We start from the raw sequence: 18166 nt of genomic DNA, 5'->3' as shown, positions 1-18166 counted from the left end.
TACTACAGAAGCCTTGTTTTGTTAAATTCAATCATAATATTATTGTGTATATGCAATGTGTGTGTGTTGTGAAATCAATGAGATGTACCCCTGTTCAGCTGTAAATTTAAATGGTAACATGAGAAACACTCATGTTAGGGCTAGCTCCAGAATCTCTATCACATTATATAGATGGATAGAAAGTATTGATCAAATAGTCTGCTGCTGAGTGTTCCAGAATATGGTTGAATGTATGGTTTCCTGATGTTGTATCTGGTGAAATTTGTGCAGCTACAATAGTTGCAGTACTGGTCAGGTAACAACATTCCACATCATAGATTTAATGAAGATTCTTTAGGATTCTTGGTGGGTGAAGCTGATGATATATAGTGGCACTGTAACTAGTGAACTGATTTCATCTTAAGGTGATCAATGTGGGTGAAAAGGAAACCATGTTGACATTTCCTGTATGATGTAATAACTACATGGTTTACCTGAATGCTATATATATATATAGGCACCACAAATCATAGCTAGACACTCAGAAGATTTATAGTTTTGAATCTGTCATCTGAAGGCTTACACTTGTATATACTGTTAGACAGAGCAATATAGAAGGTGAGTAACTATATGTATAGATAAACGGTATTGTAGTTAGCTATACTACATCTGATAGTGATAAGTAACAGTATGGTTTTAAAACTGCATAAATGTATCTAGCTAGCTAATATATAATAGTATGTTACGCTGCTGTTACTGCAGCTTATGGGCTGGATCTACGAAAACTGTTATTATTGCCCAAGACAAGAAGTTTGATTTTTTCACACAAACCTTAATGAATGCACTACCAAGTTTCACTGCCACAGTCAACCAGAATAAAGTGGTCTGCTGTTGCTGGCTGCTTTTTTAAACCACAGTGGTGAGCCATATGAGTGGTCTGGTGCCAACCAGGAGATGGCTGTGACACAGTGTGGCTGTACAGCTCCGTGGTGTGGGACAATGACCTGTGCTGTAAATTTCCTTTCATTTTAGCCAGTTCTGAGCCCTGAATGGCCCATAACTTGGCCTAACTCATCCCAACACATTCCTTTTCAATTTTTCAACATCATCTTGCCCGCCTTCCACCCTTCTGGAGCTCACCTGATACAGACAACCTTGGTTTAAAAACTATCTAAAATGGCGGGAAACTTAGCTGTTGACTACTTCTTCAGTGGATGATCAGGAAGGTGTGAAAATTTGGTATGCGTAGCTACCACCATTGGCCAGCTACAGCACTCTGAATATTTAAAACTGACATTTCTCAATACTTTTAAAAGGGCGATAAGACCGGTTTTCCCAGAGACAGTCACATATATACTTACCTTTTATTAAGGCTTTTCAGTACAAGTGCTGATAATGTTACAGTAGCTTTGTAGAAGCAGAGGACAATTAACTGCTACACAATTTATGTTACTTATATTATTGTAATTTCCTGTCTTTCTTATGAGCCCTCAGCAATACAACTATACATAAATGAGTGAAAAACAAATTATGTGGGAATTTGGAAATTCCTGTTACAGTACTGCATGTGACCTAACTTTCTGCTTGGCTACAAATGTTTTAATCAATTAACCCCTTCACCGCTACATTTCTGGGAGATTCCAATCTGAATGTTTTAAGAGGCTATAGCTATCTCAAAAACCATACAACATAATCCCACACAATATTAATCACCATTAAACAGCGAATCCCACCGTGGTATTATGGTTTACTTAACGGTAACCCCTAGCTACCTAGTAAAAAAATCGGCTAACAATCCTTAGCCAGCAAATTAACACACGTAAACAGTCTGTAGTTTTAACAGTACAATGAAGATCGCCAGTCCATGTATATTTGAAGCGATTCACTAGAAGTCTGTTTTTCAGACGATTGAGCAACTACGCATGCGCATAACCCACGAGGCCATTAATCCGTGAAGTGAAAACCACTCAGTAGAATGTTAAAACGTGCGCTTCTAAAACCAGAAGCACTTCACAAAGTGCCCACCAGAACGGCTATTACACACGACCACAAATCCATTGATTACGTAACATTACGCGCATTACTATTGGTGCGCGAGGGATCCGTTTATCCCTGTTCCCATTGTGTAGGGGTGTGACTACTTTAGAATAAGCGCATTAGCTGGTAGAAGAAAGAATGAAAACCTCAGAGTGCCTAAATATTAACACTAGAACGCTAGAGCTAATGCGCCACATGATATGGCGTCTACAGCGACGAATGGGAGTAATCATCATAAATATTGTATTTGTAAAGACCATAGGCTTTATATCATAATCTTAATTAATTCAGTACTTGTGCTGTAAAGTCTTAACTAAAATAAATAAATAATTACAAAGTGGATAGCTATAGTACCGGCACCGGTTACGAACGTGAACGGCTATTTTACCGGCACAAGTATATCATTTGCTGGACTATCAAACAAAACAGTTGTGTCTAGGCGAGCTAGAGTTGGTACGCATCCAATATGCCCCGAGCATTCGACTTTAGGGCACGCGTCTAGTAGGTTTCCCCGAGCATTCAACTTTAGGGCACGCGTCTAGTAGGTTGCCCCGAGCATTCAACTTTAGGGGACGCTAAAAGTAGTTCCTTAGCGTTAGGGGTAGGCTAGGGTTCAGCTTTGGTTTCTTCTTCACTCTTGTTATATATAGAAGTCACTTCACTCAGATGTTTATAAGGTAGAAACTAAAGAAGGTGAGTAGCTGCAGCACCGGTGGTATAATCGTTACGAACATTGCTTATGAGTACGGATGCCCGGGTTCGAGCCCTCGCTTAGACAACTTTTTTTTTTCGCTTTCTTAGGTTTTTTGTCTAAGTTTTTTTTAATGCACGTGACTGCCGGCACTATATAACTTGCCAAATAATTATTTTATAGCTATATGCTATTATTACTGTTTCAATGGTACCATAAGGCCACCCCAAATAAATTCTCTGTTTCCCGTCCACCGCCGGCATCTAGTTGCTGTCAGCTCTAAATATTCCATTATTCCGTATTCTTCCATTATTTTCCGGTTATTGTTGCATACTGACAGGCTCACTTAAAACCATCGGCCAGCTCACGTGTCAGCAGTGCTATCAAGTCGGCAGTACACGTTTGTGCTATTTTTTAAAAGGAAAGAACAAGCTTAATCATGCTTTTATGCAGTTTTTTAATGGTTGTGCCAGGCATATAATGGCTTGAAAAGCTGCCAATCTTATAATGAAATAATGGAAATGGACCGCCCTCCCGCATGCAAATATGCTTAAGTCCAGGACGGGAAACAGAGAATTTATTTGGAGTGGCCTAACCATAGGCAATTCTAAGGGGGATCCCTGTTGAAAAATTACTTTTAAAAATCTTGTGGAAAAGTTGCAGTATAGATTGGCATTATTTTTAGCATTTTTCATGTTTTTAGCAAACCTTCAAATTGCAAAAATCCTGCAGCTTCTGGGGGTTGCACCCCCACTGCCACCCCTAAAAATCTACTTTATATTACAGCCATACAACAATAGTCATGCTGTTCCCTACTTAGCCCCCATGTAGGTCAGGTCTAGAATTGCCACTGACCATAACAGTTTAAAGAATTAGTCGAGCCGAAATTAGTAACTACATAACTAATTCTTTTTGCTTGCATGCAACTGTTTGTTATGAGATGAGAATGTCACCATCAATATACAAAAGTGTTTCCAAGGCTTTATGATTTGTTCAAAATGTTAAGTTGACAAAATTCCTAATTCCAATCACATTCTTATTATTTCTTAGCATAATTCCCACATCCCTAGTGTACCATATCACTACTATCATTGTTGTTTGTGATAACAGGTCACTAGTGCAAGATGACTGCTTTGGATGTGCTACATGAGTTTTACCCAGACCTGGTGACTTCTTTACCAATGAAGAATGACATGTTCATTGAAATGTTGGATAAGAAGTCTATTTTTTGGTAACATGAGTGCTACAGTTCAAAGCAAGCCAACATCAGCAGACGCAGCTGCATATTTTATAGACAATGTGATTGAACGAAGTTTGAGTGGCAGCTTTGTATACATTGAGGTATTTGAGAAGCTGTTAGCAGTGATGGAGGAGTTCAACACTCAACCATTGAAGCAACTTTCCAGTAGTATCAGACAACAACTAGCAGGTGAGAGTAGCACATGGTTGTGGGTTAGCATAAGTTGACCCTCTGAAGAAGAGTCCATAGGTCAGCAATTCTGATACAGAGAATACAATACTGATTAACTAACCATCCAGTCATACAGCAACTCAGGCCCTAATATTGTACATATAATAGTGATGGAAAACATTTTGGAGTGTCAAAAGCCAAACATTAGGTATACAATGGCTTAGCAGTTTGTACATTTTAGTGCATTTCTCAAAAGCTAATTTACATGCACACAATTACTCAGGTTTATCATCTAATCCACTCTGTGCTTAAAGAAGAAGATATAGCGCAGTAGATATACAGTATAGTATAGAAGATATGTATAGTTGTACATGTGGGAACCATGACTAGTGCTCTGTATAAATATTATTATGTTATGACAACAATGTGTGGATTACTATGTTCTGCAATAACTTCTCTTCATGTATCGTACAGGCTGTATTCATGCACCTGAAAGTTGTCATGTAGTAAATAATAATTGTGTGTCTTTTACAAATCTTCATGTAGCTATACTATAGTTAACCCAACCACTACATACATACTGTGCTATACTTAATAATGTTGTACATAACTGAGCATGTTTACTGTTCCATTTCATCATATGTGGTTACTGTCCTTCATATAGGTCCATCAAGCTAGAGGAGTTTACAAACACTACAGTTGCAGCTGCCTAGTGTAGCTAGTACTGTTTTAATATTACATTGTACTACAACTATATAATTATTTCATAATCAGCTTATATACATGTTGTTACATAGTTACGTAATAATGGTATCCATGTATTCTTGTGATTACAAAATAATATATTATGCTACTGTTGTTATCAAGAAGAGTCACACACATTGTAAAATTGTTGAAGAAGCAGTGTCAAAATAGCTAGCTAATATAGATGGGTAATACTACATCTGGTGTTTTAAGAGCACTTTGAATTTCTAAAGTGTGTATGAGTTGGTTTGTAGTTTAGGAGTTTGTACCATGTATGCATGCAGAGATGTAGTAGGACAACATAAATGAATTGTAGCACAACACCTAGCATATTGCACACTAATGCATTAATAGGCAATCAGAATAAATTTGTCCCTTTTTATTTTTGTATTTATAATTTGTGTGCGTGCATGTACGTATGTGTGTATGCATGGTGTATGTGTCAGTCCATGTTCAGGTTAACAGCAGTCACATTTAGAGCTACTGTATAATATAATATATAGGAGATAGCTACTATACGTAGGACTATATGTAGGAAAAAGATCAAGCTCCAGTCAAGTTGGTTCCAGCAGTTTCTCTGAAAGCCACCATGGGATGTATTTTAAAGTCGTAAAGATTTATCACTGACTCCATTTGAACCCTGATATCATCCTTGGTTGATAAATTGTAACCTAGATGGAAGGACTAGCTAATGAGAGATTACTGGTAATAGGGTTGATGAAAATAGTGCCATGCAAATGAAACAGTTACAGTGTTATGTTGACATTGACTGGCAAATAAGCCAAACTTCAAAATCTTGTGCAATTCCATCCATCGATTATTTAGTGTTTTTAAGGAATCAATTCAACATGAGCATAGCTACTACAACTGAGGATGAAAATCCCAGTAGTAAATTGGTGTAGCTAGTTCACTGTTAAAATTATAGGTAACTCAAGTTTATTATCGCATGCATATACAAGTGTATGGAATACTAGGAAATGTTTTTATCAGGGCATATAGAAATACAAAGTAGTGAACTAGGGAGGTCACAAACACATGCAGAAATACTAGCAGACTTTTAATCATTTAAGTCTATAGCGGCATGAGTATAGGAAGGGAATTAAATGTCCTCTGCAGGTGTATATTATAGGAAACTTCCCTTGTTTCTGTCCTTTTATGCATGTCTATGATCCCTACCTGAACTTAAAATTCCTTGTAGCTACTTGTTTGCTTACTTTTTTGACAGAGGCATATATGACCCATCACCCATGCATACCATGCCAAAAGAAAGAATGCCTGGTTGTCATAAAATCAATTTTGCATCTGAAACACTCTATCATTAACTGAAAGTGAAGTGGCCCATATGCTTCATTCCAGCATTGTTCAGCCCATTACACTGCATTATAAATGAAGAAAAATGTCACTGCAATCAATCCAGCCACTGTGAAAAAATATGGACAATTGCTGTTATTGATAGCTATATAGTCAGCACAGGGAAGCTGCCGTGAATTGACTCCTTCAACTGTCAGCAAAGAAATGGAACATCGTCTTATTAATAGTGAAAAAAATCAGAGTAAAGCCTGTGGCCTTAGCTGTGTTTGATTTATTAAAATTGTTTTAAGTTTTGTTAATAATTACCTATTGTATAGGTATATTTCGGGTTACACTGGAGGCACTTTTGGGCTTGGTTATATTTTATCCACCCCCAATACTGCAAAAGCATAGCTAGTTATCTGTTCAATATTTGTTTGTGAGAAAATAATTGAACTACTGATCATGAATTGTACCACTGAATTATATATATAAATAATATTATATAAGCTTACTGTATAATAGCTATATGTTTCTTGACTTGAGTATGCTTACAATATTCATTATTTATTTTCTGAAAATTACTCCAGTTTGTAATTTAGATGTATGACTTCAGTTATAGCTATGAGTAGTTGTGTTCGTTGTCTGATACTTTTTTTGAATTTAAGCACCAAGTATCCTTTGACTCATTTTTCAGCCTTTTACCTTTTAAGAAAATGGTACAAAGGCCGGCATGTGTGTGGTAGTTGACAGTGTTGGGAGTAACGCGCTACTTATGTAACGCGTTACGTAATATTATTACTTTTGTAGTAACAAAGTAATATAACGAAATACGCTGGTAATATAACGCAAGCTACTTTACTTACAAATGTAACGCGTTACCTAAGTAATATAGTTACTGTAACGAGTCTAATATTACGTAATATTATACTACAAGTAACGAAGTTACTAGTCTCGTTAGTTATCCTCTGAGTAATACCTAGCCACAGCGAAGTAACGAGGCCTACTGAATGAAGCTTATTCACCAGCTTCTTACTTATAACCAAAATTTGCATATTGTCCAACAGCACAATCATGTCACGTGATAAGGTGGTAGTTTCACACGTGACAGCTTAAGGCTGCGGACACAAAGTAATATAATGTGTAATATTATTACAGTTACTTTATTTTATGGGTAATATGTAACTGTAACTAAATAGTTCAGTTGCAAGTAATATGTAATATGTAACTAGTTACTTTTACAAAGTAACTTGCCCAACACTGGTAGTTGAGCCAATATAGTTTGGCTTCTGGTGATTCATTTTTTATCAATCAATGACTGACTACATTGATGCCTCACAAGAAATCTTCTGGATGGAATGAACCTAAAATGGGTGCATGCAGTTGACCCTGTGTAGAAGTGGTTTGTTTGTATTCAACTATTCCACTCTGTAGAACCATGCGCTGAGTGGTGACTTTGGTGACTCGAGTTGCAAGCTCCATGCAGGATATGCGTGGTGGGTGAAGTCGAGTGGTGTGACTGTCCTGACCTTGAAGACATGCAGCTGAGTAGCCTGAGTTGTGACTGGCGCGCTTTTTGTGCATCTATATACAATAGCTGTTGCAGTATTAATCAGGTGACGGCAAATCCTCATCATGCATGGTTGTGATGAACTCATTGCTCAGGATTCTGCAAAATAAAGGTGCTGAGTGTGGCGGCTGAAAATGAAACCATTTGGGAATATGGCATGATGAACTCACTTCCTTTTAACCACTCCCTTGAACCACTCACTGAGGATCTGGGAGGATTTATAGAAGTGAAGTAATTTCTTATCGAAAGCTGGCCTAGCCAGTAGCTACCATTAACTGAAGACAACAGCAGAGTCCGCTAGCTAGCTAAGTGGGTAGACTGCATAGAGACAAACCAGCACGTAAGAAATTCAAACCTCGTTTCACTGTTTCAAACGAAATGGATATTTAGCCGGTCACTGCCGGGCTAAATGACATTCAAAAATATAATTATTTAAAATATAAATATATTTAGCTAATTTGTTGTAACTAGCTATAGTATATGTATAAACATTAAAAGTGTCACCTATCACTCGAATATCAAACACTAGTTGTATGAAGGTAAGTTTTGGGGTGAATTCGAGGCGAGGTTCGAGGCGAGGTTCGAGGCGAGCTAGGGTTGGCCCGGATTCGCGCTTCGCTCGCCCAACTCAGCTCGCCTCGAACTCACCCCAAAACTTACCTTTATACAGACAGTGAAAGTCATCATTAGCTATGTTTAACAGGCAAACATCAGGTTAGCATTAGGGGTTAGGGTCGGGTTCAGCTTTGGCTTCTTTCACAGTGGTATGCATGGCCGGGCGGTTAGCTGTAATAGTATTTTATTTGTGACGTTTAAATTGTACAAAACAAGAGGAGTAGCTAGTCAGTAAGCACTGTTGGTACAGTGGTAGAGCGTGGGTACTCCAAACCTGGATGTGTAGGTTTGAGCCTCAGTCAGATCACACTTTTTTTCTTTTTGTGTCACGATTTTTTCTTAGTTTTTTTTTTTTAAATAGCATTGACTGGCTAAATATCAACAGCCTATTTCAAATGCATGTCTGTGTCATCATGTATACTATTAGACTGTAGATATTTTATAGATGTACTTTATGTGCACATACACCCTCATTTTGAGGCTCGTGCATAATACAATTAATAATAATAATACATCCTAAGCCTACCAGCTCTAAATGCTGCCCTCCGCTCAATGTCTTGAAATGAAACTCTTCCGGGTGCCCTTCAGTAGTGAATTAGTGTCGCTCGCCGGTCGCCCTAACCATGCATAATGATCAAGATGCACAATAGACCTGGTTTACTGTAAACGATAAGATCTCGTACTCAATGAGCCTCATGATGAGTACAGATTAGACATCTTATGAGTAGCTAGATAAATGAATGCCTCAACACTTGCATTTCGTAATTGCTGTAGTAGTGAAGTAGATAAGAAACCAGGATTTTGGGATGGATCATGTAATCGGCATGTTTTATACTACAGAACAGGTATAAGCTAAGGGCTAACATTTTTGCAACTTGTCAAAGCACGATTTCATTGCTTACAAGTAGACTAATTGCCTGTTTAAATAGGGTAGACAGCTGAGGCTCATGTAGCTACAGCAACTATCAATACATTTAGTACAAGATTCAATTAGACTCTATGGCTTCTGAAGCTCAGTTAGTTAAATCATAGTAGGGAATATATAATCTATGGTTAAATTATCCACATTTCAATCATTAGTGTTGGCAGTGCTTTCCATTCTCTGACTGTCTTTGCCTTCAGGAAAAAGCAAGATTTATAATGGACTTGGCTTTGTATGGCAGTCATTGGCAGACCTTTTTACTGTGCGAGACTATTTGAATAGTGTGTTTGCTTTTTCAGTGCTAGCTATGTCTTTGAGAGGGAGATGCAAGAAAGTGAAAAATGAAGTAAGGAGAAGCAACCTCCTGACCATCCCCTAGGTGGCCCACCACAATTGCAAAGACAACTAGCTAACACTGCAACTATAGATTTATATAACCCCATAGCTACTACTAGCTGTATATGAATTTTTGTCAGCCTATAATTACAGGGTATGTGCTTGTCTTCTCCAGTGTTGGGAGTAACGCGTTACCTATGTAACGCGTTACGTAATATTATTACTTTTGTGGTAACAAAGTAATATAACGAAATACGCTATGAAAACAGGTAATATAACGCAAGATACTTTACTTACAAACGTAACGCGTTACCTAAGTAATATAATTACTGTAACGAGTCTAATATGACGTAATATTATTACTAAAAGTAACAAAGTTACTAATCTCGTTAGTAATCCTCTGAGTAACACCTAACCACAACGAAGTAACGAGGCCTACTGAATGAAGCTCATTCACTAGCTTCTTACTTATAACCAAGATTTGCACATTGTCCAACAACTCAATCATGTCACGTGAAAAGGTGGTAGTTTCACACGTGACAGCTTAAGGCTGTGGACACAAAGTAATATAATATGTAATATTATTACAGTTACTTTATTTTATGGGTAATATGTAACTGTAACTAAATAGTTCTGTTGCAAGTAATATGTAATATGTAACTAGTTACTTTTACAAAGTAACTTGCCCAACACTGGTCTTCTCTAGGTTTTGTTGCATCAGTAGTTACTGTCCTCCATATAGGTCCATCAAGTTAGAAGACTTTACAAACACCACAATTATAACTGTTATAAAAATGTTTCTATATTGCATTGTATTATTAAATGATTTCATAATCATTATGCATAATGACATCATTAAATTCATTTTACATTATTATAGCTATACACATATGGTGAATCTGTCCTACCCACTGGTCATCATCATGATTCTAGTGTACACAATATAGTATTGCTTCCTGCCAGTCTACAATAGAAAATCAGATGGAATGTGCAATCAATGGCTTTAACCTTGAGCTGAGAATATAATCATAAATCCAGTGGACAATATCTGTTCACGTTCACGTTGTTTGGACTTAATGAACTAGTTGTTACATAGCTTACATAGCTTACACAGCTACCAACAGATTTAGTAGTACTGCATGTAAAGCTCTTCCTGAACTTCTTGGTCTAAATGGGTTTTAAAGAAGAAGCGAGTTATCACAATATCCACACATTTACTACAGACAATTTCAGTTGTGCAAACATGTTTATAACATCATTTGTTGGAAGCACTGTCCCACAAGGGACCCCCAAAGGATGAGACAGACAGACGGTCAATGCCTGTTGATCAAAACTGAATCTTGACCTAAAAATTCTTTTGAATGCATCCCAGATCCAGTTTGACATGGTCCCAACAACATTTAGTCTAGGCATGCATCAAGTTGAAGGGCTGCAACAATTGCTGAGATCTGCAACTTCTTTTGTATTCAACATAAACATGATTGTATCAATACAAACTTGTTGGGAAAGAACACACAACCGGTTTTGCAATGGATGTGATAGTTGTGTAGATAAAGTGGACAAAATTGGTTAAAATAATTAGTACAGTTACGTAGCTATGTACGTACAAAACTATTATAGTGCTTATAGAATTGCTATAGACCAGCTAGCCTGTTGTTACCCAAATTATGCCTGAAAATGTGGAAAAAAGCCTTATATTGAGGATATTATTATTGTGATCTCTATAGTTATCAAGACTGAGTTTTAATTTCTCTGTGTTGATATTGATTTTATGAGTTATAACTTTCTGTATGATGATGTGTTATTAGGACATATACCACTTGACACCTCAGATCAAAGGAAAGCCAGTGCATATATATATGTACCACTTTCACATCTCAGCTCAAAGGAAAGCCAGTACATATATATCACATATCGCACTGACTTAAAATGTTAACGAGATATACGCACTGCTACCAGTACATATATCTCATTACACACTGCCTTAACGAGATATACGCACTGCCACCAGTGCGTATATCTCGTTAACTTGAGACATTGCATACCTAATAGGTGTGTACACTATATCCAGAAATCATCAGATTTCTTTGATGTTTTACTGTTATCCTCTTCTCTTATATATAGGGAACCAAGCAAGCTGTGATTGTGGGATTGAATTCTGCCAAACAATCTGTGATTGTGCGATTCAATTTTCATACATTAGCAGTAGTTTGTTTTATAAATGTAGCAATTAAAGTAACATAATTAACACTAGTCTCTTAAAATTGCTATATTAGCAATAATAAAATCAAACTACTGTTTGATGTATTAAAATTGAATCCCACAATCACAGTTTGTTTGGCAAAATTTAATCCCACAATCACAGCTTACTTGGTTCCCTATATAAGAGAAGGGTATAGCAACTGAAGATTTTGCCAATTAGGTGAGTCTAGATGCTAAAGTAGAACATATTAGTTATACCATGGGCACTCGTGCTTTGCCTGTATATACACACTCGCCCTTGGGCTTGTGTGTATATATCAGGCAAAGCACTCTACCCATGGTATAACTATTACATATATATGAGTTATATCATTAAATCATTAGCTACATCTTTAAGTTTTAGTTACATGTTCCTGACTCCCTGTATTCACAGGCTTTAAACCTTCTCACGGGTCCCTAGTGGGATAGCCTTCACAGAATGAAGAATACATGCAACCAGCCTAGCACTGTCTTTATATGAGTATCATGCTGCTTGCTACTACAGGGCAGTCACTTACTATTATACAACAGTCAGAATGCTGATGTACTCTTAGACTAATAAAACTGTCTGTACTTGCCCATAATCTGATTTTAAAAATATAAACATAGTTCAAAAACATAATTAGGTCAAGTTGTGCATTTCTTCTCAACGAGAATGGTTTACAAGCAGACATAGTTAAACCGTTATCATCTAATCTACTTGAACTCCATGACAGTGGGAGGAATACACCTATATACCATGAATAGCTTCACCGAGTGTACACAAGTTTCATACTAATATAATTCTAGTTTGTTGGCATACAAACCATATCATGGATAATGTGCTTGCTCATACATGCCTGGTGTTTGCAATTCCATATCACTATGTTTCATATTAATTGCACATGACTTCATCCCTTATTTTGTACTCCATAGTATGTACTACTAAAATAAGTTATTGACTTATTGTGCATTTTTCTGCATTTTTAATAAGTTTATTTCTGAGTTGGCACATTTGTCAATCTGTAATAATGCCGTCTCTGCCATGTATACATTGTACTACTTCATGGTGTCATTATAATATCAGTAGTTACTGTCTTCCACAGGTCCATCAAGCTAGAAGACTTCATGAACACTGCAGTTATAACTGTTTCATGTAGCACTATTTCTGTATAATTGTTTTCATAATGAGTTTTACTGGTCCATCATGAAGGACAACAGAGAATGGACAAGGCTGTTGAGGTTGCCAAAATGGTCCATACAAGGTGATATCACTTCTAAAATCAGTGTAGTTACTGAACAATTAGTCCACACAGCTAGATGACCATGCTCCACAAGTTAGCAAAGTGACTAAAGAGGTGAAAGAGATTATAGTCCTACTAGAACAAGTGATGCATGACTCACAATTTGTTATGATCAAGGGTGTACCTGGAATTGGCAAGTAATAAAGTAATAGCATAATAACTGCAATACTGAGATTGCGTGTGCATACATAACAACCTAGACTGCATGCTGTTGGAAAATACAATCACTCCAGAACGTTTTAGTGTCACAATTTGACAGCTTGCATTTAGACTTAGTGTTTAGCCTTCTTGTGGGGTCCTAGTAGGATAAGAATTTCAAAATATATAATTATATGCACCTATATATCCGCTGCATACAAATAAATCACTATCATCTATTGAGTCTATAATGTATAAACAAAAGTCTCACTTAATGGAATGTATATAAGTCTATTGAAGGGGTCAGTGTATGGAAATAGATGGAAACCCACAAATGAAAAAAATGAGCTGGGTGCATTAAGAAATGGAGAAGATAATAGCTCAACAACAACAGCAATAAAATAGCTAGAAACTGAAAGTTTTACAATTAATCATTAACGAAAATAAAGTAGTTCATAAGCTATTTGCTACTACAATAGTACTGAATATTGTAAACTGAATGGGCTGCATGTAAACATAAGCCAAAACAACAAGTTGTTTCAGTGCATTGTTAGTGCTAAAGATTTCTCTACCAACTGATTATTCTGTCTGATACTACAACTGTATTAGCAAAAACTGATTTGTATCGTTGTAGGTTTGTCTAAATGTTTTACTTACAACCCGTATGTGTAGCTATATCCCTTTGTCAGTTTTTTTATAATATTGTAACATGTCTCCTGTATGTGTTGTACATGTGCTCCAAGAAAACCTATTATCAGGTTAACACCTCCAATATCATATATGTATAGAACTACCTACAGCTGTATTAAGTATATGACATACAATTGTTTGACAAAGCATATGTATTGGTCAGAGCTCAGCAAATATCTGTGGCTGGGTAGCTGTTGGATTGATGCAATCAACTCAAGTGTTTCTTCAAACAATTAGAACTGTATTGTCTCTTATGCATTTCTGTGTCGATTTAAGAAACTGTTTATTATGTTTCAGCCAGGCACATAACAACATCTAGCTAGGCATGCATTTGGTTTCTTGAATTCGTTCACACATACAGTTATCATTCACAGTAGGGATCTCTCAAATTATGGCACCCCTAAAACGTTGCCATCAAATTTAAAAAAAACAACATTATGCACAGTTAGACTCTTGCTGTGTAAGACTAAGTGACAAGAATAGCTTCACTTTTACATTTTTTTACCATGCTCTACTTTCTACCAAAAAAAAATTGATTGCTGCTAATGCTGCAGCCTCTGTCTCCTCTTATACTTGTGTAAAAACTTTAAATGTCTTTATATAAATTCCTGTAAAGTAAGTTTAGTCTTAATACAAATTAAAAATATAATCTTCCTCTCACAAAGGATATGAAGGCAAAAAAGGAAATGAATGGTTAGGCACACAGAGAGGATATTTATCAGACCTCCAATATGCACATACCAGACATGAATTTATAGCTATAAAATGGGTGTTAGTAAGTTTCTAGTCTTTCAACTGTCACGAGGCCAAACTTTAGATTTTGGCAATTTTTTTGAATATTTGATATTTGTGCATCTAGACAGGTATTTTAATGTGCTTATTGATGTACTATAATAAATCAACACCTTCGCTTCCAGCACAAAGAAAAATGGTACACAAAGAATTACAAGGACAAGTCATAGTATGCTCATTAGATTGAGTATTGCGTATACTTTTGAATAGTACCCAACAAATATGTTTATAATGATTTGTTAATAATGTCATGATCAGTTGATATATGTACTGTCAGTTTAATCTTAAAGTCCACTCTTGCTTTGGCTGCTTGTTACACAGTAAAAACAAACTAGTGAAAGTGAAGGTCATTACTAATGGCTGCCACAATACTCACTATTTATTGTAGTGACATTCACTACTAATTTTGTAGCGACAGTCACTACCATTTAGTGACCATCACTGCCACACAGTGACCATCAAGTGACGTTCACTACTATGTAGTGAGGGTGAAGGTCACTACAAAATAATTTTTATGGTGTATATTGTTACATGTCAAAACAGTTCTACCTGACTGCTTAAGAGTGTAGCTGTCACTGTGACTGTTCTACTATAATTTCAACAGCTCATGATCAATTATCATTATATTAATCAAATTATGCATAGAACAAGTTTTCATACTTTCAAAGCTTTATAATAAATATAGTTTTAATATCTGATTCCTACACATCCCTATTATTTCTCAAAGTTCACTATAGTACTGTCATGCTTCAACAATGTACAATACTGCTAGTTGTATGTGTTCATGATTACAGGAATATAATATGACTGCACTGGATGTTTTGCATGAGTTTTACCCAGAACTGGTGTCTTCTTTACCAATGAAAAACAATGTGTTCATTGAAATGTTGGATAAGAAAGATCTGTTCTTTGGTAACATGAGTGCTGTGGTTCAAAGCAAGCCAACATCAGCAGACGCAGCTGCATATTTTATAGACAATGTGATTGAACGAAGTTTGAGTGGCAGCTTTGTATACACTGAGATATTTGAGAAGCTGTTAGTAGTGATGGAGGAGTTCAATACTCAACCACTGAAACAACTTGCCAGTAGCATTAGACAAAAGCTAGAAGGTAGAATGGTTGGGTGGGGGTTATAGTTTTGTATAGGGTCCATAAGTCTTAAATACAAGATGATTCATACAAATTTATAATTAATCATCCAATCTTAAAAACTCAGCTAGCTCACTTCAAATCTCTAATATCCTGCAGAGAAATGAGTACTCTACATGTGGGTAATCCCCATGTATGCTAAGTGTTGGAAAAAGTTACAATGTGTGGAGATCTAAATTCTGCAGCTATTCTTCATGGTTTTCACCCCTTCACAATTGTCAGCATAACAAATGGATGCATATAATTTTCTGTGCACTTTTACCTATCCACTATACCACACTTGTAACTGTAACTGCAGCAAGTATTTTATTTCACAACAATAATATTACTGTCCTCCTCCACAGGTCTCTCAAGCTAGAAGACTTCACGAACACTACTGTCTTGACTGTTTAGTGTAGCTATGGTGTATAATACTGTTTCTATATTATAGTGTGTTATTACTTAAAATAATTTCATAGTCAGTTTGCACACATCATTACATTACATTTTATATACTCTTGGTATTAGCACATGGCTATATCATACAGTTCAGTAGTATTATACAGTATGGTAGTACTGTATTAGGGGTTTTGGTTTTTCTGGCTAAAACATATCATCCAAAAACCATGCAGCTTCACGATACTATCCTGGTACCTTGGTAGTATAACCAAGCCCAAACGTTCCTTTAGTATGACCTATAATGCTTCCAGGTAAGTGTTCCTGGGACACTTAAGGATGATTGGATGTTACTGAGCTGCTCGCAGATAGGGACTTACCAAAGACTCATAACTTTGCCTATTAAATTCAACAAAAAAATTAGCCATGTAGCATAATACAATGATGAGAATTTGTAAGGTGTCTCAATGTTGTCGGTGTACATAAATATGAGACAGTGTATATACATAATATTATTATTATCATGAGACAGAAAACATGTGCAAACTATTTCAATATCTAACTTGGGGCAAAGCAATAAAATACACCAATATGTTGCATTTGGTGGATATTGCTTTCAAGAGAGCAGAATTTCTTTGTATGGCTTCCTAACATGTAAATGTCCCTAATTATGAGACAACTGATCATATTATGAGACAGTTCTACTTTTTCAGACACTGACAGTTACAAATAGCTTCTAATGTTAATACATCTTTTAATAAAACAAAGTATAACTGTAGTACAATTCCAATGCAAGGCAGATATAACCACTGTATGTGTTTCTTCGCTTCAGATGTTACTGAAACATGCTGAAACTACTGCTTAGTTGAGTGATTACTTTTTCGACCTTTTGGAAAATAGATAATGTTTCAAACAACATGTTATGAAGATGAGATGCTACACACGATTGCATTTCGTCATCTTCGAAGTATTTATCAGTTTTTTACAGGGTCATCATTTTAGATGGCAAAATTAAGCTTGATTTACGTGGTTTTAAGCTACGTATATTGACATCTTCAATAAGTCTCATGATTTATGTACTATTTAGCTAAAATTTTACACACTTGTGAGAGCTGGCATGTCCAATCAGGTAAGAAATAATAGGATAAATTCAGCAAAATTACAAATAACACACACAAACAAGAGAATGTATATAAACTACTACTTAAAGACTCGGTCAAATGAACTGATCCTATACCCTCTGCACACACAAGGTCAATAGCTGCAGACTTTTTGAGGCCAAAGTGGTGGTAGGAAGATCTAGAACCTCTCAAACAAATGATGGCTGCATGCAGTAGGGAAGAACTCAGTTTACATCTTAGCCAGTACAGGGTCTTGCTGTAAGACTGTCCATTTTTTTCTGACAACAGAGTGGCTATTCTCTTGTACACCAGGAGCCATACTCCAGTGCATGAAAAGACTAAAGGAGAAAATGTCCCATGTTCTACTTCACGGATTCTGTCTTCATATTTTCTCTTCTTCTCTAGCTCCGCACTCCTGTAACACTGGGGTAAAGATATTGGGAGCAAAAGGATTAAACACCTTGACAAGTTTTCTGACTACATTCCCAAAAACTATTGGCAACAGTATCAAGACAGGCCCCGTCCTCAATAATCAATGTAGAAAAAATTCCCCTGATAATGGTTGTGGATGGTTCAACTTCAACACTATGACACGGTTTAATTAATAGTTCAGCATGCATGCAATGATGTCTCAAAGCTCATTATGACGAATTGAACATAGGGAGACCACTACATGGGAAACAGAAGACATGCTCAACAGAGAATTGCTTGCCACACACACTTGGAAGGCAACAGTGGTGATCACCAGCCATATCGAAGGCACAAGACATCACAAAAAGCAC

The 18166-nt window shown here is 36.5% G+C and overlaps 1 protein-coding gene and 1 long non-coding RNA gene across 5 annotated transcripts; both read left to right on the top strand.

Annotated features, from left to right (window-relative positions):
• Positions 1 to 502: 502 nt before the first annotated feature.
• LOC136256308 (uncharacterized) lies at positions 503 to 4989 on the top strand. Its single transcript, XR_010701430.1, has 3 exons — positions 503 to 597; positions 3818 to 4136; positions 4783 to 4989. It is a non-coding gene; the product is annotated as an uncharacterized lncRNA (long non-coding RNA).
• Positions 4990 to 7937: 2948 nt separating this feature from the next.
• On the top strand, positions 7938 to 16383 carry LOC136256340 (uncharacterized). 4 transcript variants are annotated; one of them, XM_066049273.1, is made up of 3 exons: positions 7938 to 8062; positions 15534 to 15849; positions 16233 to 16383. In XM_066049273.1, the coding sequence occupies exons 2-3, from the start codon at positions 15543 to 15545 to the stop codon at positions 16244 to 16246; spliced, it is 321 nt and encodes a 106-aa protein (XP_065905345.1). In that variant the 5' UTR covers positions 7938 to 8062; positions 15534 to 15542; the 3' UTR covers positions 16247 to 16383. The 4 variants fall into 4 exon arrangements, 1 of the variants encoding a protein (XP_065905345.1); XR_010701460.1 differs by lacking the exon at positions 7938 to 8062 and adding an exon at positions 13791 to 13891; XR_010701461.1 differs by lacking the exon at positions 7938 to 8062 and adding an exon at positions 13815 to 13887.
• The last annotated feature ends 1783 nt before the right edge of the window (positions 16384 to 18166 follow it).

The sequence above is a fragment of the Dysidea avara genome, chromosome 5, assembly GCF_963678975.1.
Source record: "Dysidea avara chromosome 5, odDysAvar1.4, whole genome shotgun sequence".
Classification (NCBI taxonomy): Eukaryota; Metazoa; Porifera; class Demospongiae; order Dictyoceratida; family Dysideidae; genus Dysidea; species Dysidea avara.
This window is presented reverse-complemented; position numbering and strand designations above follow the sequence as displayed.